We start from the raw sequence: 27,853 nt of genomic DNA on the forward strand, positions 1-27,853 counted from the left end.
ACAGAGAGACAAAGGGAAAGAACACACAAAATTCATGCCTGCGGGCTTCCCTGGTGGCGCAGTGGTTGAGAGTATGCCTGCCAATGTGGGGGACACGGGTTCGAGCCTGGGAGTTCGAGGTCTGGGAGGGTCCCACATGCCGCGGAGCAACTAGGCCCATGAGCCATGGCCGCTGAGCCTGCGCGTCTGGAGCTTGTGCTCCACAGCGAGAGAGGCCGCAACAGTGAGAGGCCCGCGCACCGCAATGAAGAATGGCCCCCACTTACTGCAACTGGAGAGAGCACTCGCATAGAAACGAAGACCCAACACAGCCATAAATAAATAAATAAATAAAAATACAATTTGAAAAAAATAATAAATTCATGCCTGGAGTTATTTTAAATGAGACTTTGTCCAAGACATTTCTCTTCCAGAAGCGAAGCATCCTCATCAGAAAGAACAGATACAGATACCAAGGTGGCTTGTAAACAGCCAGATAAGGAAGAGGCATTGTCCATGTTGTTAAGGGGACTGCTGTCAAGACCCCAGGAGAGGAGTCACTGAGAAGCTCAGAGAGCACTGACGTCACCATCTACCATGACAGGGAACACCAGTACCAGACCACGTTATTGCCAGCGACTAAGACCTTGCTCAGCTGTGGGCTGTGGTTCTTAAGGCTTACCAGTTTGCCTTTCATGTTACTTGCCCATGACAGTGCCCTTAGTCACTGTGGGTTAGAGTGAGTGTACCCACAGCCAGCATGATGAAAGGGAAACAAAACTGATGTCCTAAGCAACGTCTGAGACGGTGTAACAGGGACCATAACAAGGAAAAGTGAGTAGCATCCATCCTATCAAGCATGTTCAGTGGCCCCTCTGAAAGGCGGGACCAGCAAGAATCCTGAAATGGCCGCTTTCAGACACATCTTAAGGAATCTGATGAAGTCTGGACCTGGAGAATGAGTGCAGATGTCAAGGCCTCAGGATAGAAATAGTTTACTCACGTGTCTAGTTCTTTGGGGATGCCCCTGACGTTGAGGTCTAGGCAGACCTTGTTGAGGGTGTCCTGAGGCTGCACGGCTCCAAGGATGACATAGGTGGTGTTCCTGTTCTTCATTATGGCACTGGCAGCTGCACAGGGTATGTCGATGAAGGGAGACAGGGACATGATGATGAAGATGGGAACAGACCGGATAAGCTTCTCCATAAATGTCCAGGAGGCTGAATCGATAAACTGGCCTTCATCGATGATGAAAATAATCCTTTCCTCTTTCACCGTCTGGACAAGGTGGAGAAACAGAAAGAAAAATGCTGTAGGACTTCAGGGTTTTTTTTGTTTTTGTTTGATTTTTTGGCCTCACCGAGCAGCTTGCGGGATCTCAGTTCCCCGACCAGGGATTGAACCCAGGCCATGGCAGCGAAAGCGCCAAATCCTAACTAGACCACTAGGGAACTCCCGTGACTTCAGTTTTTTATACACATGTATGGGTATGCATGTGTATCCACCGAATTTTGTGAAGCTAAGTTAAATCTGTTCTTTCTAATAACTTTGCGTTAAGTTAGATTCTGCTAATTGGAATCTGTGGCAATTGGGACAGAACTGGCTGGAATAGACTCTTACTTGGTCAAATCTTTGTGTAAAGATAATGTAAATATATAGGACAGATGGGGTCTTAGTCAACTTAAACAGCCATTACATAAAAATTACTGAGGTTTACTTCAAGTCATTCTAATCTATTGAAAACTGAAGGTCTCCTGGAAATACCTATCTGACATTTATTCAACCAACATCGATTCAACACATACTTACGAAGCACCCACTGGGCTAGGTGCTGGAGGCGGCTGCTGAGGGAAACTCACCTGGTCCTTGCCCTGCCGGCCGTTTATGCTGTTCTAGCTTGAACTGCGGCACATGTTACACTTAAAAAGAGATCGTGTGTCCCTCTTCTTGTGTAGAGTACCTTTCCCTAACAAGTCTGAATTATTTATTTACTCATTAAGCATTTATTGTGCATCTGTTAGGGTCAGGTACTGTTTGAAGCACTGGGATAGAGTATTAGACAAAATATAGAGCTTACATTTAGTGTGAGCCCCTGCATAGCGGGCCCTGCGTTTCCATAGCGTAAGATGTCTAAATGGAGAAAACCTTCCCCACTCTTACTGCTCCAGACTGCTCTTGGCTTCTTTTGTTTCCCTCTGGGAAGAGATTGGGTTAAGCCATTCTTTCCCTCTGCATGTTTTTATAAACTAGAGCAGCAAAGGCTACATTCAAACTTCAAATTTCAGAAGATGATCATTATAAAGTATTGTAGCCTGCCTTATCACATATATGTAAGTCCCCTCTTACAGCCCCATTCTGTCACCAGATCGTTAGTTCTTCACTGACCCTGAGAACATTTTAATGAATAGGGGTTAGCATCCCATTGTTTTGTTTTGTTTTGTATTTGACTAATATCTTTAAAACTACGGGGCAGGGAATTCCTTGGTGGCACAGTGGTTGAGAGTCTGTCTGCCAATGCAGGGGACACAGATTCGAGCCCTGGTCCAGGGAGATCCCACATGCCACAGAGCAACTAAGCCCATGCACCACAACTACTGAGCCTGTGCTCTAGAGCCCACAAGCCACAGCTACTAAGCCTACAAGCCACAATTGCTAAAGCCTGCACACCTAGAGCCCGTGCTCCACAGTAAGAGAAGCCACCGCAATAAGAAGACCGCGAATCGCAACAAAGAGTAGCCCCCACTCACCACAACTTGAGAAAGCCTCTGTGCAGCAACAAAGACCCAACGCAGCCAAATAAATAAATAAATAAATAAAACTACGGGGCAGTTAGAAATGTGAGTTTTAGTCATAGAATAGCCTTGTCAGTGAATTATTTGTGAATTGGGGAGAGTAAAGCAGGAACCAAAAAACCTACATGAATTCAACAGTACATCAATGGCATCAGCTTCTTCACATTTAAAATGAGGAGACTGAAATATTACTCAGCCATAAAAAAGAATGAAATAATGCTGTTTACAGTGACATGGATGGACCTAAAGATTATCACACTGGGCTTCCCTGGTGGCGCAGTGGTTGGGAGTCCGCCTGCCAATGCAGGGGACGCAGGTGCGTGCCCCAGTCCGGGAAGATCCCACATGCCGCGGAGTGGCTGGGCCCGTGAGCCATGGCCACTGAGCCTGCGTGTCCGGAGCCTGTGCTCCGCAACAGGAGAGGCCACGGCAGTGAGAGGCCCGTGTACCGCAAAAAAAAAAAAAAAAAAAAGATTATCACACTAAGTGAAGTAAGTCAGACAGAGAAAGACAAATATCATGTGATATCACTTACATGTGGAATCTTTAAAAAAGGTACAAATGAACCTATTTACAAAACAGAAACAGAATCACAGATGCAGAACACAAACTTATGGTTACAAAGGGGGAAAGGTGGGGGGAGGGATAAACTGGGAGATTGGGATTGACATATACACACTACTATATATAAAATAGACAGCTAACAAGAACCGTTTTTTTTTTTCTTTTTTCAGTACACGGGCCTCTCACTGTTGTGGCCTCTCCTGCTTAGGCACAGAGAAGTTAAGCCACTTGCCCAAGGTCATACTGATAGTAAATGATCCAAAGATTGTGGTCATGGCACAGAGTCAAAGCACAGCTTTACTCATGGTTTCCAACTAGGTTGTGGATCAGAACCAACTGAGAAGTTTCAAAACAAAAACAAACAACTAAACAGACTCCTAGGCCCCAATGAAGCCCTTTTCAATTTGGGGTAGAATTCACAAATCCATATATTTTATGAAGCTTCCTGGATACTTGTGATGCAAACAGTCCAAAGCCTGACATTTAGAAACTACTGATATAGCCTTATTTGCCTGCAGTGGAGAAGAAGGAAGTTGTATTATAAACTTACACAATGCCACAAACTTGAATTGTTTATTTATTATGTGCCAGAAACTGCTGGTCAATAGTGATACAAAAATGAGAAAGAGGCTCCCCTTCCTTAAGAAGCTCACAACCTCCTGAGGGGGAAAGACACATATATAAGTAGCAAATTGCAATACAGTATGGAAAATACAGTAAGAAATATGTTCAAAGTGTTACAGAAACACAGCAGAAGAGGAATTAGTCATGCCTTGTGATTTGGGGGAGTTCTCACTGAAGAGGTGACACTGAATGATGAGTAGCATTTCTCCAGGTTAAAAAAAAAAAAGTCTTTTGGCTTTTATCTCATTAGTATTGAGAATTACTTGGATAGTATAAAGCACAGGTTGGAGCGATTTGCATACACTTTGACAGTTGTATGGAGGATGAATTGCAGTGGAGAGGTATGAGGCACAGAGATTGGTTGGAAAGCTATGGAAAATAGTCCAGGAAGAGAAAGAGGCTGAACTACAGTAGGGAACAGAGGACGGGGAGATTCCAGAGTCAGTCTGAGGTAGACGTGGTAGGACTTGTCAACTGAGCAAAGATAACTTCAAATGATGTGTGAATGAATTTGCCATTGACTAAATCAAGGGTCAGGATCAAGATGAGGGAGATAGGGCACTAAAGTAGGAAAAGAAATGAATTTAGTATTAGACACTGAATTGAGTGTGAGTCCCCATATCCAAGTGGAATATACAGTTCTTGGAAATATGGTTTTGGTGCTTATACGAGAGCTGAGGAATGGGATATAAAGTTGGTGATCATCAACATATAATGGACAGTCATGATATTATTCAGAGAGCAAAAGTTAACATTGGTTGAGTGTTTCCAATGAAAGAGGCACTATTCTACGTTTTACACATAATCTAGTCATTTAAACCTTACAACCCTGTGAGCTAGGTACTATTATTTCCTCACTTTATAGAAGGTAAAGTAAAAGCATGGACAGGTTGAGTCACTTGATCAAGGTTACCCAGGTAGCAAGTGATAGGCCTAAGGGCTCAAACCTTGGTAGACTGATTACAGAGCCTATATACATAACCAGTTTGATAGACTGCATCTCATACAGAGGGAGAGAAAAAGAGGACTGGTTTTAAGGCGAGGCCAAACTCCCAGGAGTAATGTTAAAGGACTCCTTTTAAGCACAGCTAAATTCTGAACAGACTCTTAGCTTGAGGTTTGGAAGGATGGAGGAAAATGAAACACTTTGGGTTAAAGCTTTCACATACTTCAAAGCTTCTTGCCATTGGAGTCTAAACCCTTGAGGTCACCTGGCTTTGCGGTGAGACATCCAGTTTCCCCCTCCCCATTATTTGACCTATAGGATGCTCTTACTTGCTCCAAGATCTTCATAAACAACGCTTCCAACTGCTTCTGCTTTCTCGTGGTGCTCATCCTGGAAACCTCTCGTGAAATAGGGAACTGTATAAAGAATTATGAGAATATTGAGTATGCGTAAATAGCAGGGGGAACTACTAGTTGTATGACTCTGGCAATTCACTTTACTGTTCTGTGCCTTAAAATCCTCATGTGCTCCGTAATCCATAACATCCCTTCCAGCTCTGGTACTCTATGTCATTGAATCTAATAGATACAGGACAGAACAGGGCACATTCTTGTCTTTGCATTGGCAGTCACCTGTGGGAGCAGAGTGATTTTGTGCCCTGGACTAGCTAGTATAGCATAGCTATGATGGGAAGGTGAGAAAAGAAATGAATCAGCAGGTGGCTATTTGGGTTTTCTTGAGTCTGGTACCAATATATCTCAGGAAGGTGGCTCATTCAAGGATTGGGAGTCATTTCCTCACCACCTGGACGCTGCAGATGAGAAAACAAGAGGATAATAAAGGCCAAAGAGATGCAAAGTCATAAAGCATCAGGGAAGAGTGGCCACATCTGCCCCTTCACTATTTCTAACGGGAGTCTAACACTAGCTAGTTACCTGCACATGGAAAATGTCATTAAGAAGACAATGGAACTTTTCATCCAGCAGTGACTTGACTTTATTTTGAAGGTTGGTCTGTCGTTCTTTATAATGTTTGCAAGTATCCAGACCTAGTACATTGGCCATGAGTATCTGGATGGTATAAAAATTCTGATGGAAGCTGATCTTAGTCAACGCAATAGCAATAGTCCTGTTTATAAGAAAGTCAGGAATCAGAGTTTTAAAATGTATTTTTTGAAAACAATAAAGGTTGAAGGAAAGCCCTGACTCCTCATATTCAGTTGTAATGACAGATTTCCCAAGCTATCTGGAAGCTGTTCTTTATTTGTGCTTCAGATACCCTCCCTTATTCCACTATGTTTCTAAGCTCTGTAAATGTATCCTAGCTATCCCCTCTTCTCTAGCCCTACCGCCAATGCCTGGGTTCAGGCCCTCACACTCTCACCTATACTCCCTAACAGCATACTACTACCCCTGTCTAGCGCCAAGACTCTCTGAATGCCTCACCTTTATGGAAGCCTGAAGCACCTAGGTAGATGCAAGTCTAGGTTAAGTCTAGACTCCTTCACATGACATATAAGCCTTTCCAAGTCCTCATGGTCATTTCTTGCCACTCTCTGCCCAGCAGTCTACCCTCCACCAACAACAAACCGGTGAGTGTTCCCTGCACATCCAACTGTTTCTTCTCTTTATGCCTTTGCTTTCCTCGGCCTGGAGTGTCATCACTTCTCACAGTCCCTCCTAATCCCTGGTTTCCTGTTCATTTGTAAATCTCAGCTCAGGAGTAACCTCCTGGAAATCTTCCCTGACGCCCTCAGGTTGGATGACATACGCCTCTTTCTCGTAGCTTTTACAGTACTCTATTGCGTGCTTCCATCACTGTCCTCACCACATTCTATTTTTACTGTCATCTCTCTTTCCTTCTCTTTTGTGAGAACTCCTTGAGGGTAGGGATCAGATATTATTCGTCTTCAAGGCTTTGCAACTTGCTATGGATTGATTTATGCACCCCTCCCCCCACTAATTCATATGCTGAAGTCTTAGCCCTCAGAATGTGACCTTATTTGGGAATAGCGTCATTGCAGATGTAACTAGGTAAGTCGAGGCCATACTGGAATAGGGTGGGCCCCTAATCCAATATGACTGTCTCTTTATAGGAAGGGGAAATTTGGGGGATTCCCTGGCGGTCCAGTGGTTAGGACTCGGTGCTTTCACTGGTGTGGCCCAGGTTCAATCCCTGGTCGGGGAACTAAGATCCCGCAAGCCACGCAGTGGGAAAAAAAAAAAGAAGAGGGAAATTTTTGGACACAGACAGCACACATGGAGAACATCATGTGAAGATGGAGGCAGAGACTGGGGTGATGCTTCTACAAGCCAATGAACACCAATGGCTGCCAGCAAGCCACCAGAAGCTAGGAAAGAGGCACAGAACAGACTGTCCCTCACAGCTGATGGAAGGAACCAACTTTACGCCACCTGGATCTTGGACTTCTACCCTCCTGTACACTGAGACAATATACTTCTGTTGCTTAAGCCACCTAGCTTGTGATGCTTTGTCATGGTAGCTCTAGAAAACTAATATAGCACTTAGTTCCTGGAACATAGTAGGTACTCAGTAAGTGATGGAATAAATGAGTGTCTTCTGGCGATTTTGAATTATCCTTTCATCAATGTTAAAGATATTTTAAAACTAGTCTTTCTCAGGCCTGGCATTAAAAAAGAGTAGAAACATAGCTAAAAATAAGATTAATAAGAATTTTCCCCTTAAAGCCTTTAGGTTAGATGGTGAAAGGCTGTGAGACACCTTTACCATTGTCTTGGTCATCATCACTGTTATTGAATACCATATCGTCCACCTCCATGAGATGGGTTGTCCCAAAGAGAGCCCTCATGACATTCCTTATATGAAAAGAGACAAACAGCATGAGGTAAGTGCATCAGCTCTGCCTTCCGAAGGAAAATCCAGAGGCCTTTCATTCTCTAACCATACTCTTAGGGCTCAGTGGTTTGAACTAGTGATTCCCTGTCGGCCACATGGATAAACTTACGTATTTGTTCTGCAGACCCAATCTATCCTCAACATTTATACCAGTTGTTCTCAAACTGTGCATTAGGAAACTTATATCAATGTCCAAGTCCGTCCTGGCATTAAATCAGGATCTCCAGGGGTCAGCCCATCTTCCATTTTCTCAGTTTGATATGTTTATCATTAATTACTTATCTAGCACAAGGGGCATGACACCCAATAATAACTGATAGATAGTTTACATAAGGCAACTTATATAAAGGAGAGGAACACTGAAACAAATGAAACTCTTAAAGATGTCAGGATTCTCTGGATTCACAAAAAAATGGTCATTGCAAGACACTCACCTGTGGTTCTCACCTTGGGCCAGGTACTCAATTTCCACTAGTATCTGGCTTTTCCCATATCCCGATAATCCTTCGTACATCAGGACTCGGCTGCAGTTAGATATCAAAAATTCCTTCATAGTACACATGAAGTATTTGATCTCCTTATTGCGTCCTGTTATTTTCATTTTTTAAAAAGGGAGCAAACCCAATCAACATAAAATAGTCTAGAAACATAAAAAAGCACATAGTGATACAGCTTCTAAGAATACCCTTGGAATTTCCATGGCATTGCTCATGGAGTTTCTTGAGGTCCTGTGCACTTTAAAATTTTAAAAAATCTTTCTCTAGAACTTTCCAGTTAACAGTGTGGTTTTACAGTTTTGTTTTGGTTTGGTTTGGTTTTTTTTTTGATTCCCACAAGCTGTGAGGGAAAGGATTCTTATAATGCTCATTATGATGTCCATTTAACTTTAGTGTAGAAAACTGAGATTTGCTTAAATTATACAACCAGGAATTAAACCAGGGCTATCTGACCCTAATGCTTGTTTTCTTTTCCTTTTTCTGTAACACACTAGAAGTAACTATAGATTATTACATTAGGAAATCAGCTTAATAAACTTAGGGTTCCCATGTTGAACAATATGGATGAAAACTTTTTATTTCCGATTCTGTGAAGGAAAACTTGCTCTTTGTAAATGAGAAATTATACTTATCTCAGGGCTACTAAAAGTATTAACGGTGATAAAAAAATTCAATTTGCTTTAAAAAACTCATATATAGATTAATTCTATCATAAGAACAACCTAAATTCTTAGTAAAAATAAATTATAGGTTTTTTTCCTTATTATAAAACTAATGCATGCTCACTGTAGAAAATATAGAAAACTTAAAAAAGGAAAAGAAGAAAATAAAAGTCATCTTGGGTTACAACCCTATCACTCTTATTTTTCTTATGTGTTTTTAAATATGTGTAACAGGATGCCCTGACTGAAATCTGAAACTCAACCTACAATCTTTGAAACCTGGGTGGGCGGGAAGGAGTTGGCAGAACGGTAATTTCTGTCAAAAGAGCTGGAGACCAAATCAGGGTTGACTCTTCCTTCTTTGCTGGACAGATCACTGTGGAGGGTCCATTCTGTTATCCATTGATAGAGTAAATACATACCTAGGTGTTAGCTAAAGTCTATTGAAAACCAAGACCACTACTCTAAGCTTAGATGTTTTATACAAAGAAGCTGAGTGTTTATTTGGTAATGTAAATTTCTGGGTAAGATTTAGTGAGAATTACTCTGCAGACCATATTGCTTCTTTTAGGTGCAACATTTCCTTTCTGAAAACGCATTTGAATTTCAATTTTGTGAGATGTGTAGTATTGTTCTTTGGCCTAAAGTTTACACAGGAACTTAGAAGATAAGGCCCAGAAGGCTGCAGAGCAGACTCTTCTAGCTGTTTTATGTTCTATTTGTATAGAACACATACAGGTAAGGACTTACTGATTGTCTTTTTAGTTGGATTCTAAAATGAGGTTAACTCAACTTGCCTTGAAGTATGCATACCTTGTTTCCATTTGAATAAGGCCCTAATACCTGAGACTGTTTTATGCATTTTTGATGCTAAAAGAACACTTTTTGTTCATTTTAGTTTTGTTATCAGTTAGCATATACAATTTCACTTACAGGCACTCTTGTAAAAGAAGGGTGTTTCCCATACTCCTAACCTCTGACAGTCTGTTTTTGGTTATAGCTTTAAGGAAAGATATGTGGGCCTGATCTTTACCTTATACTGGTGAAATCAGGGCAAAAAGTCAAGTACAGAGAATTCCCTGGCAGTCCAGTGGTTAGGACTCTGAGCTTTCAATGCTGAGGGCCTGGGTTCAATCCCTGTTCAGGGAACTAAAGTCTCACAAGCCGCTCAGCAGCAGCCAACAAACAAAACAAAACAAAACACACACACAGAAAACAAACAAACAAACAAACAAAGGCAACTAGACCAGACTGAGAAATATATGCATATTGTAGCAATGTATTCTAATATGTCTGTCATAGTGAGTCCTCAATTTTGTAGAAAGGGGGTTAGGACTTCCATTTACTGTCAATCATTATCACAACAAGCATATCCTAGGATGAAGTTAGGCCTCAGAGGAAGGTGACAGTGGGCATTCCTTCTCCTTTCTAGCCTTCAAGAGTTTGGGGATCTGGACTTATAAAAAGTGATGTGCCTGCAGACTCTGAAAACTACCTGAATACACTGAAAGTTAGGCATTGCTGCTGGCTCAAGTGCTCTTTGAAGTTCTGGAACTCTTGCCTTCTTTTATGCTCTGCTGACATCAAGATTCTGTCCTAATACTCCCCCAAGGTGCGGGACAGAGCTTCCTCTCAATTGCCCTAACACAGTTATGACCGAGATTTAATTTATAATGATACTTTTAGGGATGTTCAAGTCTAACAGAAGGAAATTACAAGTGTTACTTGAAATGGCTGCCTTCAGAATCCACAGGCCAATCTTCATGTGGGTCTCTTCTCTACCTCATTTTATGTCTACTTCCCTGCATAGTCTTGAGTTAGCTTTCTTATGATAGGGTCTCTCTCACCAAGAATCACAAAAACATCACTGCCGGATGGATCATAGCTCTAAATGTAAAAGGTAAAACAAAATTTCTGGAAGAGAATCTAGAAAAATATCTTCATGACTTTTGGGTGAGGAAAGATTTCTCAAACAGTATACAAAAGCACTAATTATAAAGAAAAAGACTGATAAATTGGATTTCATTAAAATCAAAAGTTGTGTTCATTAAATACATCACTAATAGAGTAAAAAGACAAGCACAGAATGGGAAAAGTTACATACAGTAAAAACAAATGGACCCATTTTCAGAATATATAAATAATTCCAACAGGTCTATAAAAAAATACAATCCAATTGAAAAATAGACAAAAGATTGTACAGATACTTTATAAAAGATGATTTCCAAATGGCCAATAAATATTTGGAAAAGGCACTCAACCACATCAGGGAAATACAGATGGAAACCATGGTGAGATACCACTATAAACCCAACAGAATTATTAAAATTATAAAGACTGAGAAAACTATCTACCAAAATTGTACCCTTTGCCCCAACAGTATCACTCCTATATATATACTCAACAGCAGAAATGCATACATATGTTCACCATAAGACCTGTACAAAAATCTTTATGGCAGTATTATTCATAAGAACCCAAACTGGAAACAACTCAAATGTTGTACAAAAGCAGAATGAATACATTGTTATATATTTATAAAAGTTAATATAGTCATCCCTCTGTATCCACAGGAGATTGGTTCCAGGACCCCTGGGGATATCAAAATCTGCGGATGCTCAAGTCCCTTATATAAAATGGTGTAGTATTTGCATATAACCTAAACACATCCTCCTGTATACTTTAACTCATCTCTAGGTTCATTATAATAGCAAATACAATGTAAATGCTATGTAAATAGTTGCCGGTGTGCAGCAAATTCAAGTTTTGCTTTTGGGAATTTTCTGGAATTAAAAAAAAAATTTTTTTTTTGATTTGTAGTTGTTTGAATCCATGGATGCACACCCTGCAGATACAGAGGGCCAACTGTACTACACAGCAATGAAAATGGATGAATTATAGCTACATCCAACAATATGGATGAATTTCATAATGTAATGTTGAAGACCCGAGAGGCTTCCGGGAAGATGGCGGAAGAGTGAGACGCGGAGATCACCTTCCTCCCCACAGATACACCAGAAATACATCTACACGTGGAACAACTCCTACAGAACACCTACTGAACACTGGCAGAAGACCTCAGATCTCCCAAAAGGCAAGAAACTCCCCACGTACCTGGAAGAGATTAAGAGCGCTGCTTAAAGGAGCTCCAGAGACGGGCGCGAGCCGCGGCTAAAAGCGCGGACCCCAGAGACCGGCATAAGACGCTAAGGCTGCTGCTGCCGCCACCAAGAAGCCTGTGTGCGAGCACAGGTCACTATCCACACCCCCCTTCTGAGGAGCCTGTGCAGCCCGCCACTGCCAGGGTCCCGGGATTGAGGGACAACTCCCCTGGGAGAACGCACGGAGCGCCTCAGGTTGGTGCAACATCACGCCGACCTCTACTGCCGCAGGCTGGCCCCGCACTCCGTGCCCCTCCCTCCCCCGCCCCCGGCCTGAGTGAGCCAGAGTCCCGGAAGCAGCTGCTCCTTTAACCCCGTCCTGTATGAGCGAAAAACAGATGCCCTCCGCCCTCCAGCGATCTACACGCAGAGGCGTGGCCAAATCCAAAGCTGAGCCCCAGGAGCTGTGAGAACAAAGAAAACAAAGGGAAATCTCTCCCAGCAGCCTCAGAAGCAGCGGATTAAAGCTCCACAATCAACTTGATGTACCCTGCATCTGTGGAATACATGAATACACAACGAATCATTCCAAATTGAGGAGGTGGACTTTGAGAGCAAGATTTATGATTTTTTCCCCTTTTCCTCTTTTTGTGAGTGTGTATGTGTATGCTTCTGTGTGAGATTCTGTCTCTATAGCTATGCTTCCACCATCTGTCCTAGGGTTCTATCAATCCGTTTTTTTTTTTTTTAATTTTTCTTAATAATTATTTTTTATTTTAATTATTTTATCTTTATTTTATGTTCTTTCTTTTTTTCCTTCCTTCCCTCCTTCCTTCCTTCCTTCCTTCCTCCCTCCCTCCCTCCCTCCTATCTTTCTTTCTACTTCTACCAATTCTTTCTTTCTACTTTTTCTCCCTTTTATTCTGAGCCGTGTGGATGAAAGGCTCTTGGTGCTGCAGCCAGGAGTCACTGCTGTGACTCTGAGGTGGGAGAGCCAACTTCAGGACACTGGTCCACAAGAGACCTCCCAGCTCCACATAATATCAAACGGCAAAAATCTCCCAGAGATCTCCATCTCAACACCAGCACCCAGCTTCACTCAACGACCAGCAAGCTACACTGCTGGACACCCTATGCCAAACAACTAGCAAGAGAGGGCCACAACCCCACCCATTAGCAGAGAGGCTGCCTAAAATCATAATAAGTCCACAGACACCCCAAAACACACCAACAGACGTGGACCTGCCCACCAGAAAGACAAGATCCAGCCTCATCCACCAGAACACAGGCACTAGTCCCCTCCACCAGGAAGCCTACACAACCCACTGAACCAACCTTAGCCACTGGGGAGAGACACCAAAAACGACGGGAACTACGAGCCTTCAGCCTGCAAAACGGAGATGCCAAACACAGTAAGATAAGCAAAATGAGAAGACAGAAAAACACACAGCAGATGAAGGAGCAAGATAAAAACCCACCAGACCTAACAAATGAAGAGGAAATAGGCAGTCTACCTGAAAAACAATTCAGAATAATGATAGTAAAGATGATCCAAAATCTTGGAAGTAGAATGGAAAGAATGCAAGAAACATTTAACAAGGACCTAGAAGAACTAAAGATGAAACAAACAACGATGAACAACACAATAAATGAAATTAAAAATACTCTAGATGGGATCAATAGCAGAATAACTGAGGCAGAAGAACGGATAAGTGACCTGGAAGATAAAATAGTGAAAATAACTACTGCACAGCAGAATAAAGAAAAAAGAATGAAAAGAACTGAGGACAGTGTCAGAGACCTCTGGGACAACATTAAACACACCAACATTCGAATTATAAGGGTTCCAGAAGAAGAAGAGAAAAAGAAAGGGACTGAGAAGATACTTGAAGAGATTATAGTTGAAAACTCCCCTAATATGGGAAAGGAAATAGATAATCAAGTCCAGGAAGCACAGAGAGTTCCATACATGATAAATCCAAGGAGAAATACGCCAAGACACATATTAATCAATGCATCAAAACTTAAATACAAAGAAAACATATTAAAAGCAGCAAGGAAAAAATAACACACAAGGGAATCCCAATAAGGTTAACAGCTGATCTTTCAGCAGAAACTCTGCAAGCCAGAAGGGACTGGCAGGACATATTTAAAGTGATAAAGGAGAAAAACCTGCAACCAAGATTACTCTACCCAGCAAGGATCTCATTCAGATTTGATGGAGAAATTAAAACCTTTACAGACAAGCAAAAACTGAGAGAGTTCAGCACCACCAAACCAGCTTTATAACAAATACTAAAGGAACTTTTCTAGACAAGAAACACAAGAGAAGGAAAAGACCTACAATAATGAACCCAAAACAATTAAGAAAATGGGAATAGGAACAAACATATCAATAATTACCTTAAATGTAAATGGACTAAGTGCTCCCACCAAAAGACACAGATTAGCTGAATGGATACAAAAACAAGACCCATATATATGCTGTCTACAGGAGACCCACTTCAGACCTAGAGACACATAAAGACTGAAAGTAAGGGGATGAAAAAGATATTCCATGCAAATGGAAACCAAAAGAAAGCTGGAGTAGCAATTCTCATATCAGACAAAATAGACTTTAAAATAAAGACTATTAGAAGAGACAAAGAAGGACACTACATAATGATCAAGGGATTGACCCAAGAGAAAGATATAACAATTATAAATATTTATGCACCCAACATAGGAGCACCTCAATACATAAGGCAAATACTAACAGCCATAAAAGGGGAAATCAACAGTAACACATTCATAGTAGGGGACTTTAACACCCCACTTTCACCCATGGACACATCATCCAAAATGAAAATAAATAAGGAAACACAAGCTTTAAATGATACATTAAACAAGGTGGACTTAATTGATATTTATAGGACATTCCATCCAAAAACAAAAGAATACACATTTTTCTCAAGTGCCCATGGAACATTCTCCAGGATAGATCATATCTTGGGTCACAAATCAAGCCTTGGTGAATTTAAGAAAATTGAATTTGTATCAAGTATCTTTTCTGACCACAATGCTATGAGAGTAGATATCAATTACAGGAAAAGATCTGTAAAAAATATAAACACATGGAGGCTAAACAATACACTACTTAATAACAAAGTGATCACTGAAGAAATCAAAGAGAAAATAAAACAATACCTAGAAACAAATGACAATGGAGACACGACGATCCAAAACCTATGGGATGCAGCAAAAGCAGTTCTAAGGGGGAAGTTTATAGCAATACAATCTTACCTTAAGAAACAGGAAACATCTCGAATAAACAACCTAACCTTGCACCTAAAGCAATTAGAGAAAGAAGAACAAAAAGAGCCCAAAGTTAGCAGAAGGAAAGAAATCATAAAAATCAGATCAGAAATAAATGAAAAAGAAATGAAGGAAATGATAGCAAAGATCAATAAAATTAAAAGCTGGTTCTTTGAGAAGATAAACAAAATTGATAAACCATTAGCCAGACTCATCAAGAAGAAAAGGGAGAAGACTCAAATCAATAGAATCAGAAATGAAAAAGGAGAAGTAACAACTGACACTGCAGAAATACAAAAGATCATGAGAGATTACTACGAGCAACTCTATGCCAATAAAATGGACAACCTGGAAGAAATGGACAAATTCTTAGAAATGCACAACCTGCCGAGACTGAACCAGGAGGAAATAGAAAATATGAACAGACCAATCACAAGCACTGAAATTGAAACTGTGATTAAAAATCTTCCAACAGGGCTTCCCTGGTGGCGAAGTGGTTGAGAGTCTGCCTGCCGATGTGGGGGACATGGGTTCGTGCCCCGGTCCAGGAGGATCCCACATGCTGCAGAGCGGCTGGGCCCGTGAGCCATGGCCGCTGAGCCTGTGCGTCCGGAGCCTGTGCTCCGCAATGGGAGGGGCTACAACAGAGAGAGGCCCGCGTACCGCAAAAAAAAAAAAAAAAAAAAATCTTCCAACAAACAAAAGCCCAGGACCGGATGGCTTCACAGGCGAATTCTATCAAACATTTAGAGAAGAGCTAACACCTACCCTTCTCAAACTCTTCCAAAACATAGCAGAGGGAGGAACACTCCCAAACTCATTCTATGAGGCCACTATCACCTTGATACCAAAACCAGACAAGGATGTAACAAAGAAAGAAAACTACAGGCCAATATCACTGATGAACATAGATGCAAAAATCCTCAACAAAATACTAGCAAACAGAATCCAACAGCACATTAAAAGGATCATACAGCATGATCAAGTGGGGTTTATTTCAAAAATGCAAGGATTCTTCAATATACGCAAATCAATCAACGTGATATACCATATTAACAAACTGAAGGAGGAAAACCATATGATCATCTCAATAGATGCAGAGAAAGCTTTTGACAAAATTCAACACCCATTTATGATAAAAACCCTGCAGAAAGTAGGCATAGAGGGAACTTTCCTCAACATAATAAAGGCCATGTATGACAAACCCACAGGCAACATCGTCCTCAATGGTGAAAAACTGAAAGCACTTCCACTAAGATAAGGAACAAGACAAGGTTGCCCACTCTCACCACTCTTATTCAACACAGTTTTGGAAGTTTTAGCCACAGCAATCAGAGAAGAAAAGGAAATAAAAGCAATCCAAATTGGAAAAGAAGTAAAGCTGTCACTGTTTGCAGATGACATGATACTATACATAGAGAATCCTAAAGATGCTACCAGAAAACTACTAGAGCTAATCAATGAATTCGGTAAAGTAGCAGGATTCAAAATTAATGCACAGAAATCTCTGGCATTCCTATACACTAATAATGAAAAATCTGAAAGTGAAATCAAGAAAACACTCCCATTTACCATTGCAACAAAAAGAATAAAATATCTAGGAATAAACCTACCTAAGAAGACAAAAGACCTGTATGCAGAAAATTATAAGACACTGATGAAAGAAATTAAAGATGATACAAATAGATGGAGAGATATACCATGTTCTTGGATTGGAAGAATCAACATTGTGAAAATGACTCTACTACCCAAAGCAATCTACAGATTCAATGCAATCCCTATCAAACTACCACTGGCATTTTTCACAGAACTGGAACAAAAAATTTCACAATTTGTATGGAAACACAAAAGACCCCGAATAGCCAAAGCAATCTTGAGAACGAAAAATGGAGCTGGAGGAATCAGGCTCCCTGACTTCAGACTATATTACAAAGCTACAGTAATCAAGACAGTATGGTAGTGGCACAAAAACAGAAATATAGATCAATGGAACAGGATAGAAAGCCCAGAGATAAACCCACGCACATATGGTCACCTTATCTTTGATAAAGGAGGGAGGAATGTACAGTGGAGAAAGGACAGCCTCTTCAATAAGTGGTGCTGGGGAAACTGGACAGGTACTTGTAAAAGTATGAGATTAGATCACTACCTAACACCACACACAAAAATAAATTCAGAATGGATTAAAGACCTAAATATAAGGCCAGAAACTATCAAACTCTTAGAGGAAAACATAGCCAGAACACTCTATGACATAAATCACAGCAAGATCTTTTTTGACCCACTTCCTAGAAAAACGGAAATAAAAACAAAAATAAACAAATGGGGCCTAATGAAACTTCAAAGCTTTTGCACAGCAAAGGAAACCATAAACAAGACCAAAAGACAACCCTCAGAATGGGAGAAAATATTTACAAATGAAGCAACTGACAAGGGATTAATTTCCAAAATTTATAAGCAGCTCATGCAGCTTAATAACAAACAAACAACCCAATCCAAAAATGGGCAGAAGACCTAAATAGACTTTTCTCCAAAGAAGATATACAGACTGCTAACAAACACATGAAAGAACGCTCAACATCATTAATCATTAGAGAAATGCAAATCAAAACTACAATGAGATATCATCTCACACCAGTCAGAATAGCCATCATTAAAAAATCTAGAAACAATAAATGCTGGAGAGCGTGTGGAGAAAAGGGAACACTCTTGCACTGCTGGTGGGAATGTGAATTGGTACAGCCACTATGGAGAACAGTATGGAGGTTCCTTAAAAAACTACAAATAGTACTACCATATGACCCAGCAATCCCACTACTGGGCATATACCCTGAGAAAACCATAATTCAAAAAGAGTCACGTACTAAAATGTTCATTGCAGCTCTATTTGCAATAGCCAGGAGATGGAAACAACCTAAGTGTCCATCATCAGATGAATGGATAAAGAAGATGTGACACATATATACAATGGAATATTACTCAGCCATAAAAAGAAACGAAATTGAGCTATTTGTAATGAGGTGGATAGACCTAGAGTCTGTCATACAGAGTGAAGTAAATCAGAAAGAGAAAGACAAATACCATATGCTAACACATATATATGGAATTTAAGGAAAAAAATGTCATGAAGAACCTAGGGGTAAGACAGGAATAAAGACACAGGCCAACTAGAGAATGGACTTGAGGATATGGGGAGCGGGAAGGGTAAGCTGTAACAAAGCGAGAGAGAGGCATGGACATATATACACTACCAAACGTAAGGTAGATAGCTAGTGAGAAGCAGCTTCATAACACAGGGAGATCAGCTCGGTGCTTTGTGACAGCCTGGAAGGGTGGGATAGGGAGGATGGGAGGGAGGGAAGAGATATGGGAACATATGTGTGTGTATAGCTGATTCAGTTTGTTATGAAGCAGAAGCTAGCACACCATTGTAGGGCAACTGTACTCCAATAAAAATGTAAAAAAAAATAAAAAAAAAAGAAATGAAGACCCCATTCATTCAAAAAAAACAAAAGAAGGCTTATGTAATTACACAATATATGACTTCATTCATATAAATTTTAAGAACAGGCCTAAGTAATTTAGGGTGTTAGAAATCTTTGGGTAAAGGGAGAGGGATAAAGCATGTGAGGGTTTCCAGAGTACTGTTATTTTTCTATTTCTTGGCCTGGATGGTAATTATACATTCATTTTGTGATAATTCATTAAGCTGAAGACTTATCATTGGTGTACTTTTCTGTATGTTTTGTTATAGTTCAATAAAGAGGTTTAAAAATCAAGGCTCACTACCTACCTAGCAAAGGGTAACCCTCATTTCTGTTGCAGATGAGGTATGCCATCCCAAACATGCTGAAGAGAAGAAAAGAAAAGATGTTAGCATCAAAACAGGGAAATACTGAGAGCCAGAGGGACTAGTTCTTAGTTCCCAGAAAGCCTCCTTTTCAGTCTCTAACAGGAATCTATCCCCTGTTATCAAGGGGTCTATCAAGAGGTGCAGATGCCAAGAGGAAGGGAAAGGAGAAGTTCTTACCTGGTAATAGAGTCTCCAAACAACTTATGTAGCTGCCTTTACCACAGCACCTGGTACATTGTTCAAAAAATGCTTGTTGAGTCTGCATTGGTAGAACTGACCCTTTTCTAGGGAAACCAGACACTCAGTATGGGACCCAATACAGTTAGATGTGTCATATTGTCTCACAGCATGGGAGGATTCTACCAACTGCTCAAACAATGATAGTTCACCTTTGTGGAACACATGCTATGTGCCTGGCAGTTTCAAGGGCTGTACATGTATCATTTTCTTTACTCCTGACAAAAACCTTATTAAGAAGGTATTATTATTATTATGTCCATTTTACAAATGCGAAGATTGAGGTACAGAGAATTTAACTTGAACAAGATCCCACGGCTAGTGGTGACAGAGGATAGTGACAGTCAGTATCTAAAACGAGGCCAGGGGCATATGTTTGCCCACTGCATAATATCATCTCTTGAAGGGGCCTTTTTAGACAAATGGCTCATTCCCTTGTTTATACTATTATACTACCTTGTTATGCCTCTGTTATAGCACATACCAAAGTTTCCTAGGTAATATACACCTAATTTTGTGTATGTTGTCTTCCCCATTAGATTTCAGGACAGGAACCAGGCCCTGTTCATATTTGTATGTGTATTTCTATAGTCTCTTATTTGCAGAGATGGTACAGAGAAACCATAAAGAGGGCAGGCTTTGGGATCAGATAGTCCTGGTAGTTTCAGAAACAGTAGATAGTTTCTGTGGTAGACTGACTGCATTAATGGCGCCATGTCTTCATCTCTACTTGTATCTATGTCCTTTGCTATGTACTGTACATTTGCAGTGTCCTCCCACTCTGGGCTCAGACTTGTGAATGTTTTGGCCAATGGGATGTTAGCAAACATGACATAGAGGCTTGAAAAATGCTTGCTCCCTCTTGATCTTCTGATATTGCCATGACTACATGCCTGGGTTAGCCCAGTATGAGACACATAGAGTCAAACTGTCCCAGTTATGTCAGCCAAAATTCCCAGTTATCCCACCTGAGGTCATCCTGGATCAGCCAACACCCTGTTGAACCCCAGGCATGTGAACAAGCCTAGACAAGATCATCCAAATCCGTCAAGATCAGCTGAACCCCACATATTCATGAGATAAGTAAAAACTTACTGTTGTATACAACTGACGTTTTGTGGTTGACTATAATGCAGCATTACTGTGGCACTTTGAACCTTGGCTCAATTATTTACTAGATTTATGACTATGGACAAGTCATTTAACATCTCAGAGTCTCAGTTTTTAAATTTATAAAATAGAGTTAATAATAGTTTGTTTCTACCTCATATAGTTGATATTGAGGTAAAGGGCCTAATATTTAATAAGGGCTCACAAAAATTGTTATTCATTCATTTATTCGAACAGCATTTTATTGATGATCTACACATGCCAAGAACAGTGCTGAGCCCTGGGAATACAAAGATGAATAATAAAGACTCCTTGAACCAATTATAGCCCCGATTCTGTTATCTGACCCTTTAAGATCTAGATTCTAGCCTGCTAGTATAAAGAATAATACCCTTTCACTTTCCATCCACCAAGCACTACCATATAGAGCTTTCCATGCCGTTCATTCATTTATTCATCATTACTGATGCCTACCAAGCATTGGGGATATAAGAATGAACAAGAAGTAATCACTATCCTCAAAAAGTTCCCAGTGTAGTAGGTGAAAAGGCACATCGAGTCTGTGATTGTGATGAGTGTAATGAATGTTCTAATGTGCTGTAGAGTTACACAGAGGAGGAGACAGCTAAACTCCCTGAGCTGGGGTTGGGTAGCTTCCAAAGGCAGCTTCAGAGAGGAGGACATCCTTGAGCTGGATTTCAAAAACTGACTGTGTTAGCGTACGGTATTTGTTTTTCTCTTTCTGACTTACTTCACTCTGTATGACAGACTCTAGGTCCATCCACCTCACTACAAAGTTCATATGGAATCTAAAAAGAAAAGAAAATGGTTCTGATGAACCTAGGGGCAGGACAGGAATAAAGACACAGACGTAGAGAATGGACTTGAGGACGTGGGGAGTGGGGAGGGTAAGCTGGGATGAAGTGAGAGAGTAGAATTGACATATATACACTACCAAATGTAAAATAGATAGCTAGTGGGAAGCAGCCGCATAGCACAGGGAGATCAGCTCGGTGATTTGTGACCACCTAGAGGGGTGGGATAGGGAGGGTGGGAGGGAGACGCAAGAGGGAGGGGGATATGGGGATATATGTATACATATAGCTGATTCACTTTGTTATACAGCAGAAACTAACACACCAATGTAAAGCAATTATACTCCAATAAAGATGTTAAAAAAACAAAACTGACTGTGGTTTTCCTAGGAGACTGAGGATGGAATGAGTGAAAGGGAAGATAATCCCCTTAGAACGCCCCCTGGACCCCCACCCAGAGGAAAGGGCACAGGAGGAGATGAGGTAGGAAAAGCAGGTGGTTACTTTGTATGCCATTGCAAGGACTTTGAAAATTATCATGAAAATGATTGGAAGATACTGAGGGGTTTTAAGCCCCAATGCGAGAGCAAGTTGGGCTTTGAGGGAATGCATTTCACTAAACACTTAGAGGAGGAGCAATCCCTGTTAATGCCTGGACACACAGTTGATGTGATCAATAGTTAATGGTTGGTGATTGGGTCCAAACAGAAACTCGAATGAGGGGATTCTCTGTTCTCTTTACACAACCTTTGAAGAATTACCCTCATAGTCTCAGAACTGAGGGTAGAATGGGATCTTCCACCGTACTATACTATCAGCAGGATAGAGGAAGATGAAGGAATTTGAAATCTGGGCCTTGGTCTGGGAAGGAATAGATTTTAATTTCATGAGCTGCCTTTGAATCTGAAATGGGTGACCTGTTGTTTTGCTATCATAATTGTCCCACTTCTTTACTAAAGAGTACTGCAAGATCAATGCCCCACACTCACACTTTCTCATTAAGGCCCAAACACTGATACACTGGTCCAGAATCTGCAACACCTTTCATGACTTTCTTTGGAAGCTCTTTAAAAAAGTAGGCTGGTAGGTTGCTGCCATTGTAGGTGACGGAGTCACAGGTCACGATTCCTGGGTAGTACATCATCATCCTGGCAGCTATGTTGACTTTTTGACCAATGACTATAATAAGAAGGAGAGAGAAAGACAAAGAGCTGGGAGAAAACAGCCATTGAACTGAGTGTAATCTGAGGCATACTGTCCCCAAACGGCATTGTTACCCTTTACTCCCTTTGCCTCTCATGGATGACACAGCAATCTCACCTTCAACTACCCAGATTCAGCCAATGGCTATTTTAAAATACATAGGGAGTTAACTCATTTAGCCACCTGGGAGGCTAAGGGGATGATCTGCTCAGGGATAGCAGGACCCTGAATATGGAGAGGATTCTGTTAAGTGGGATGCTGGACAGGGCCTGAGGGCCCTCAGATGAGGTATACTTGGTCTTCTGCTACAAGAGAGATAAGCAGAAGCTTGGGCCTGGAACAGTGATCTCCAATTGGGTCTGCATGTTCCTGTGTATGAGCCTTCATTTAATTTTTTAAGAGTGAGTAAATGGGGCTGGAAGGAGTGTGTATGTAGGATTGGTTTAGGGGATATTGTAAGAGGTAATACACTGTAGTGCGAAGAGTCTGAAACCAGGTTATGCAGGTTTGGATCTCAGCTCTACCTCTAACTACTATATGTAAATTACTTGGGCAAAATACTTGAACTCTTCCATGCCTCAGTTTTCTAATCTGTAAAATGGGGTTGATAATAGTACCTCTCTCAGAGGGTAGTTTATGAAGATTAATGAGTTAATACACATAAGGAACTTCGAGAAGTGCTGGGCTGCTAGTAAGTCCTCAGTTAATAATACTACTAATTAGGTATTAAATGTTGCACTTTGACATAAACTTGAATATTCCCAATTAAGATATTCATTTTTTTTTTTTTTTTTGCGGTACGCGGGCCTCTCACTGTTGTGGCCTCTCCCGTTGCGGAGCACAGGCTCCGGATGCGCAAGCTCAGCGGCCATGGCTCACGGGCCCAGTCGCTCCGCGGCATATGGGATCTTCCTGGACCGGGGCACGAGCCCGTGTCCCCTGCATCGGCAGGCGGACTCTCAACCACTGCGCCACCGTGGAAGCCCTAGATATTCATTTTTTAAAAACAGTTTATTATGGGGAAATTTGACCGTACAATAAAGCATGGTATCATGAATCTATATACCCATCACCCAGTCCCCAAAACCATTAACCCGTGGCCAATCCCACTCCATCTCCATTCCCATCCACTCTCCACCCTGTATTATTTTGAAGAAAATCTCAGACGTCGTATCATTTCAGACATAACTATTTCAGTTTTATATGTACTCAGTATTTTAGATGTATTATTTCTGAACATTTAAAACCGTAATAGGATTGAAGAGGAAAAAGCAGTGAAATCTTGAGATAACACCTACTTACTATTTCCTTTTGAGATTAGTACTATTTATCAGTAATGCCAATATTCATAATTTTTAAGAAGCAGTCCTGGGGCTTCTCTGGTGGCGCAGTGGTTAAGAATCCCCCTGCCAATTCAGGGGACAGGGGTTCGAGCCCCGGTTCAGGAAGATCCCACATGCCACGGAGCAACTAAGCCTATGCACCACAACTACTGAGCCTGTGCTCTAGAGCCCACGAGCCAGAGCTACTGAGTCTGCGCACCTAGAGCCCGTGCTCCGCAACAAGAGAAGCCACCGCAATGAGAAGCCTGCGCACCACAACGAAGAGTAGCCCCCGCTCGCCGCAACTAGAGAAAGCCCGTGTGCAGCAAAGAAGACCCAAAGCAGCCAAAAATAAATAAAAAAAAAAAAAAAAAAAAAAGAAGCAGTCCTAACCTATCCCAGGAATTAAGAGGTGTAACCGTTTAATGTGAACAGAAAATTAACATAAGGGCCCATCGTCCCATGAGATTATGGCCCCCCATGGCTCCCCTCCAATGACTGCATATTTCTTATACTCAATCACAGCCCCAGAAATGCATATTTGCAATCATTGAGCTGTCAAGGGGCAAAGCTATATGGCTTGGTTCCGTCTGGAAGACTGTAAACTTTCTGAACGCAGGGCCCACGTCTCACTTATTTTTGTCCTTCCTCCCACCAAGCCCAGTGGCAAGGCACAGTGTTTGCTGAAAGGAAGATGGAGATAAGTTAGCCCAGCACACCTGTGTACTCGTGCCTCACAGAGTGTCCAACGATTCCGCAGAAGACAATCCCGCTGGCCACGCCGATGGAAACAGTGCTGGCTCCGGGCAGAAAGAGAGTTGTGAGGAAAGAGACAAAGACAATGAGGACAAAGAAGGCAGGGAGGGTGGGGACAAGGTGATGAATGGGATGGGGGAGGGGTGGGAAAGGATCTTCAAGAAATAACTCTCCCCTTTGTAGTTAGGTTAGGGCAATTGTACATGGCCTGGAGATGTAAAGGAGGGGCAGTTTGTGACTGAGAGCTAAGTTCTTAGAAGTGATAACTCAGTTCACTTTTCTGCTATTTTTAAGTATTCATCTGAGCTATTTTTCTGTAAAATAAGCTCATCACCCCAAATGGACTTTCAATATAGAATGACTTTGAGTAAACAATTTTAACTATCTTTTGTGATTGCTAGAAAGAACAAGGTCATTGTTTTGAAAGGAAGTAACTCAGTGTGTGGCATCAAAAGCTAACTTGGCTAATGCATACAGATGACTAGAGGCTGAGAAGGTGGAATATTTAGGGCAAGGGGTGGTACCTGTTAGAGTAGACCAGAGTGGGCCGCAAGTAGGGTCACTGGGGTGCTCAGTCTGGGGGAGCCTGAGGGCACTGAGCTCTTGGACAGCTGGGGTTGAGGATTGGTAAACATTATCTTGACAGTTTTGCTCAGTGGATCATCTTGAGGCCAAATCAATATATAAATTTCCAACCCAAGGACTTACTTTATCTCCTAGTTATTAAAAATCAACTCAGGTCTCCAACATAGTTGGGAGCGCGACCTCTACCAGAAAGTAAGCCAGAGTAGAGAGAGACAACTCAGTTAGACTCTCTCTGGTACATTTGGACTTTTTAGGAGTATCCTTTCTCCACCTGGCCTTGACCATCCCCCGTTTGACTGCATCAGGGCTGGGTTTGCTCACCCTACCTGTACATTAGGTGAGTGATGAATGCAGACATAAGGGCACCCAGGCAAGGACAGCCTTCTCCTGTCTTCCTCTTCCCTGACACTTGTCCTATCTCCCCATACCCTACAGCAGGGTCAGGGACCAGACCGAATCAGGGTCTGGAAACACTCACTGGATCTTGTGGACGTGAGAGCAGAAGTCAAATATATCCACAGCACTTTCCAAGGCATGAGTGATCTCATCAGGTGCCTTTTCCCCAGGAAAACCAAAGACACAGAGAAAGGAGCAGCCCTGTGAGGGAGAGAATCAGCAAACACAGCTGGCAGACAGTCAGCTTTAAACTGGACCAGCTAGAAGGCCCAGTGGAGGGTGGGCAGCAATTTTCACTCTCTGAAACAAATTTCATCATGAGTTCTCTCACACCCATTTTATTTTTAGCAAACTTCATGTAACTTCTGGTGCATCATCAACAGTAGGGCTTGAACCTGAGAGGGGCTTGTTTTTGCTCCAGAGATAGTGGGTTGTACTGAGCTATTTGTGTTCACCCTCCTCTACTCTCGCCTGCGGCCAAGGTCTTGGCTGCAAGGTACTAAGTTTCAGGCCAAGAAGCAGCACAGAGCAAAAGGTACCAGCTCTGGAATCAGAAAATCTGTGTTCTCAGGCCACTTCCCAAGTGTAGAAACCTGGACAATTCAATTACACTCTATGAACTTCAGTTTATGAATCTGAAAATGGGTATAACCTAGACTTGCTGAGGTTGGTTTGATTACTGAAAATATTAATATATTATATATACATATTCACACATATATACACATATACCTTATAAACTCTAAAGTTCTTTTCAGATATTGTTATTATTCATTTTTCTTAAGGATAAAGGCTTAAGCTGGGAGTGGTTTTTCTCACAAAAATTTAACTCTTTCAAGCAGAGAGTAAACTCTAAAACTTGGCACTTTTACTACCAGTCCCTTAAAAAATGATCTCAGGGCTTCCCTGGTGGCGCGGTGGTTGGGAGTCCGCCTGCCGATGCAGGGGACACGGGTTCATGCCCCGGTCTGGGAGGATCCCACATGCCGCGGAGCGGCTGGGCCTGTGAGCCATGGCCGCTGAGCCTGCGCATCCAGAGCCTGTGCTCCGCAACGGGAGAGGCCACAACAGTGAGAGGCCCGCGTACCGGGAAAAAAAAAAATGATCTCAGACACTGTTTTCTGTAAGAAAAGGGCATAATGAATAAAGCCCAATGAGTTAAAAATTTGAGTCTATGTATGCTATATCCTGATAAAATGCAAAAGAACAGTAAAATGCCTCAATTTCTTCAACCCTCTCCAAAAAGAAGCTGACCAAGAATCAAATCCTAATTGGCGCTGGGTTCTGTTGTGATGTGCGAGGGGAGCCCTGAATCCAGGTCTGTGAAGAGACTAGAGCGCAGCCCCTTTGGGGCCACTAGTGGGTCTGCTTTGCCTGGAAATTCTGCCTAGTGGCTTGGGAAGGTCTCACGCTGGCAGTGAGACTAGCACCTCTCATCTGCTGAGTGCTGACGTGAACTGGCATTGCAACAAGTGCTTCACACATATATTTTTTAAAACTTCCAACAATCATTTGAGGCAAATACTATCCCCATTTAAATAATATCCCTATTTTTATTCAGGAACAAACCAAGTCTCAGAGAAGTTCAATGACTTGCTAAAGTCACACAGCTGAGAATTGTTGGAGCCAGGAACTGTCTCTCCAGGAATTGTCTGGAGTGTCTGTTAGACACCGAAGACTGTTCTCTTAGGTTCTATGCTCTTTTCTGATGATACTCCCGAATGAATATGGAAGAAAGTACTAGAGCACACTGTGCTGGAGGGCCCCACTCCCTCAGAAGCACAGAGTTTATTTTTCCTACAAAGAATTTGTTCTTTTTGCCTGGTTCTGGGACAACTTGTGTGAGTTACCCATCTTTGCAGCCCTAGCTTTCAGTGGCTATGAAATGCTCAATAAGTGCTTATTGAATTAGTGAATGAATGACTGTGGGGTAGTAATTGAGTGCCCTGCTCTTAAGATACAGAAACACCGGAGACGGGGAGTCAATTCTTTTTTTTTCTTTTTTTTTGCGGTATGTGGGCCTCTCACTGTTGTGGCCTCTCCCGTTGCGGAGCACAGGCTCCGGAAGCGCAGGCCCAGCGGCCATGGCTCACGGGCCCAGCCGCTCCGCGGCATGTGGGATCTTCCCGGACTGGGACACGAACCCGTGTCCCCTGCATCGGCAGGCGGACTCTCAACAACTGTGCCACCAGGGAAGCCCGGGGAGTCAATTCTCATGAGCACTTCTGTGATAATTTATC

At 41.8% G+C, this 27,853-nt stretch overlaps 1 protein-coding gene across 1 annotated transcript in view; it reads right to left on the minus strand.

Moving 5' to 3' along the window:
* ADCY10 (adenylate cyclase 10) overlaps positions 1-27,853 on the minus strand; it is a 95,861-nt gene that overhangs the window by 52,198 nt on the left and 15,810 nt on the right. Inside the window, exons 9-16 of the mRNA XM_032642200.1 lie at positions 25,696-25,814; positions 24,596-24,672; positions 22,341-22,530; positions 19,130-19,185; positions 8,217-8,370; positions 5,841-6,033; positions 5,235-5,321; positions 983-1,257 (exon numbers count right to left, since the gene is read on the minus strand). Coding sequence (XP_032498091.1) covers positions 983-1,257; positions 5,235-5,321; positions 5,841-6,033; positions 8,217-8,370; positions 19,130-19,185; positions 22,341-22,530; positions 24,596-24,672; positions 25,696-25,814 — 1,151 coding nt within the window. The remainder of the gene's footprint in view (positions 1-982; positions 1,258-5,234; positions 5,322-5,840; positions 6,034-8,216; positions 8,371-19,129; positions 19,186-22,340; positions 22,531-24,595; positions 24,673-25,695; positions 25,815-27,853) is intronic.

Source organism: Phocoena sinus, chromosome 1 (genome assembly GCF_008692025.1).
Source record: "Phocoena sinus isolate mPhoSin1 chromosome 1, mPhoSin1.pri, whole genome shotgun sequence".
NCBI classification, from domain to species: domain Eukaryota; kingdom Metazoa; phylum Chordata; class Mammalia; order Artiodactyla; family Phocoenidae; genus Phocoena; species Phocoena sinus.